Genomic DNA, 1954 nt, shown 5'->3' on the forward strand with positions numbered 1-1954 from the left:
TGTGTACGTGTGAGTTTGCGAATTATTTCTGTGTATGCTTTGTATGCAGGTCTGAAAGCACATGAGCCTGTTCTTGGGACGTAGTCAAAGTTGTCTGATGACAGAAACATTACAAGATGAACAGATTTAATGATAGTATCACTGCGCAAAAAGAAAGAGGAGACTATAGGGCCCACTAACCAAACAAAGATGTCTTCCCTTACCAAGGAGGGAGGAAGGAGGTGGATTGGTTGCAATGGCATGTTTTATGAATTCCTTTTTTTGAATTTTTGAAAGGTTGCGTCGTCAAATTAGCACCTGATACTCTTTGTGTTTCATTTTGTCTTTTTATTCAAATCTAAAATCCAGCACTAAGAGGCTATATTCATATTCTGTTTCTTTTCTTTTACTTGACACATCCCCTTGTTGTGTGGCCTGCTGGTTTTCTTTGTTTGTCAATAAGAGGTAAAAGTAAATTTCGACAACCCCCCCCCCCCCCTCGAATCCAAACTTAAGTTAAAAGTGTCCACACGCATGACGCCAAATGGGGCCCCAATGAGAGAGGAGACCTCAGATGGGCGTAGAAGGGCTAGTAAGTTCAAAATGGAGAACTTAAGTTTACTTTTTTCCTTTACAATAGAACACCTCTTGGCAACACGTCACATAAACACTTTGCATTAGACTAGATCTGGTCAAAAAATGTAGGAAGCCAAGTGTTAAATAATCATTATGCACTGGGCAAGTTTGGAAATACAGAAGCCGCAAAGGCCTGAGCTCTCTCTCTCTCTCTCTCTCTCTCTCTCTCTCTCTCTCTCTCTCTCTCTCTCTCTCTCTCTCTCTCTCTCTCACGTTTGTTTTTCTCCGACACTCCTCTTCCTTGCCCGGGACGATGGCCAAAGTCAAGATGTAGTGGTCAGCGGGGTTGAAGTTGCGTGGGCACGGGTAGTTAAGTCTGAAAAGGCAAAGAGTGAGCAACCCATTAGACACTGCTTCAAGGAAATTTACTAATATGATCAAATCTGTTTAAGGTGGGTTGTTGGTGGGTGCTCTGGTGTGGTTTGCTTCTTCTTTCCTGTCAAACATCTATCGTCCTTATCTCCCCTTCTTCTTTTTCATGTTTATTACTCTCTTGTAACACCACTAATCTTCTGGCGCTCATAATATGACCTTATGCAGTTGCGAGCGCCGTAAAACCTGCAACAAAAGTTTTTTTGAAATCTGTTTAAATGCAGAAACGGAAATAGTATACTTCTGACAAAAAATTCACTCGTGAATCTTGGAAACCGCTGTAATCAAATAAGCAGATCACACAGTAAACTACCCGTAAATTCTAGCAGGGAATGCAAAGAAAGGGAAAGATGTGTTGCGAATTCTCAAGTAAGCTATTTTCCGATGGTATTATTTTTGCTTGTTTTCATATCATTGCTATTACGGTATTGTTATTTTCAATTTTATAATAACGGCATAGAAGATTTTTAAAAGATCGTGTAATGTTGTGAAGGAGTTCATTATTAGAAAAACACTGTGTAGAAATTACGCTATTTATGTAAAGTGGTGCTGATTTGAAAACGACATTGAAAGCCAGCGTGAAAATTTTTTACCAGGATGAAATATGAAAGAAAAGAGCTAGTCACAGAAAAATAAGCAATATTTATATAATGTCTCATTACAAAGTCTGGATCTCACCTGTTGAAAAAATCAAAGGCCTCATCTGACTTCCCCATAAAAGCCACTCTACCTTCAGACAACAAGAGCACCCTGCGAAGTTGAAAGGAACGTTGGATTAAGATTTGAATAATTCTGAAGCTAATACCAGATACACAAAACGGTAAATTCAAGAAGCAAGAAAATATAATTGTCTTCATGTGAAAAGTTTATAAACAATACTTTTGCTATATCAATTTTTTTTAAACAATAAATGAAAAACAATAACCCAGAAGAAAGCATCAATTCTGTTTTGTTGTTGTTGTTGTTG

The 1954-nt window shown here is 38.2% G+C and overlaps 1 protein-coding gene across 1 annotated transcript in view; it reads right to left on the reverse strand.

The window, feature by feature from the left end:
- The window catches only part of LOC101858847 (protein white), an 18481-nt gene extending 16737 nt beyond the window's left edge, over window positions 1-1744 (reverse strand). Inside the window, exons 1-2 of the mRNA XM_013080215.1 lie at window positions 1666-1744; window positions 829-931 (exon numbers count right to left, since the gene is read on the reverse strand). Coding sequence (XP_012935669.1) covers window positions 829-931; window positions 1666-1703 — 141 coding nt within the window. The 5' untranslated portion in view covers window positions 1704-1744. The remainder of the gene's footprint in view (window positions 1-828; window positions 932-1665) is intronic.
- Between the last annotated feature and the right edge of the window lie 210 nt (window positions 1745-1954).

This window comes from Aplysia californica, unplaced genomic scaffold (genome assembly GCF_000002075.1).
Source record: "Aplysia californica isolate F4 #8 unplaced genomic scaffold, AplCal3.0 scaffold00079, whole genome shotgun sequence".
Taxonomy (NCBI): domain Eukaryota; kingdom Metazoa; phylum Mollusca; class Gastropoda; order Aplysiida; family Aplysiidae; genus Aplysia; species Aplysia californica.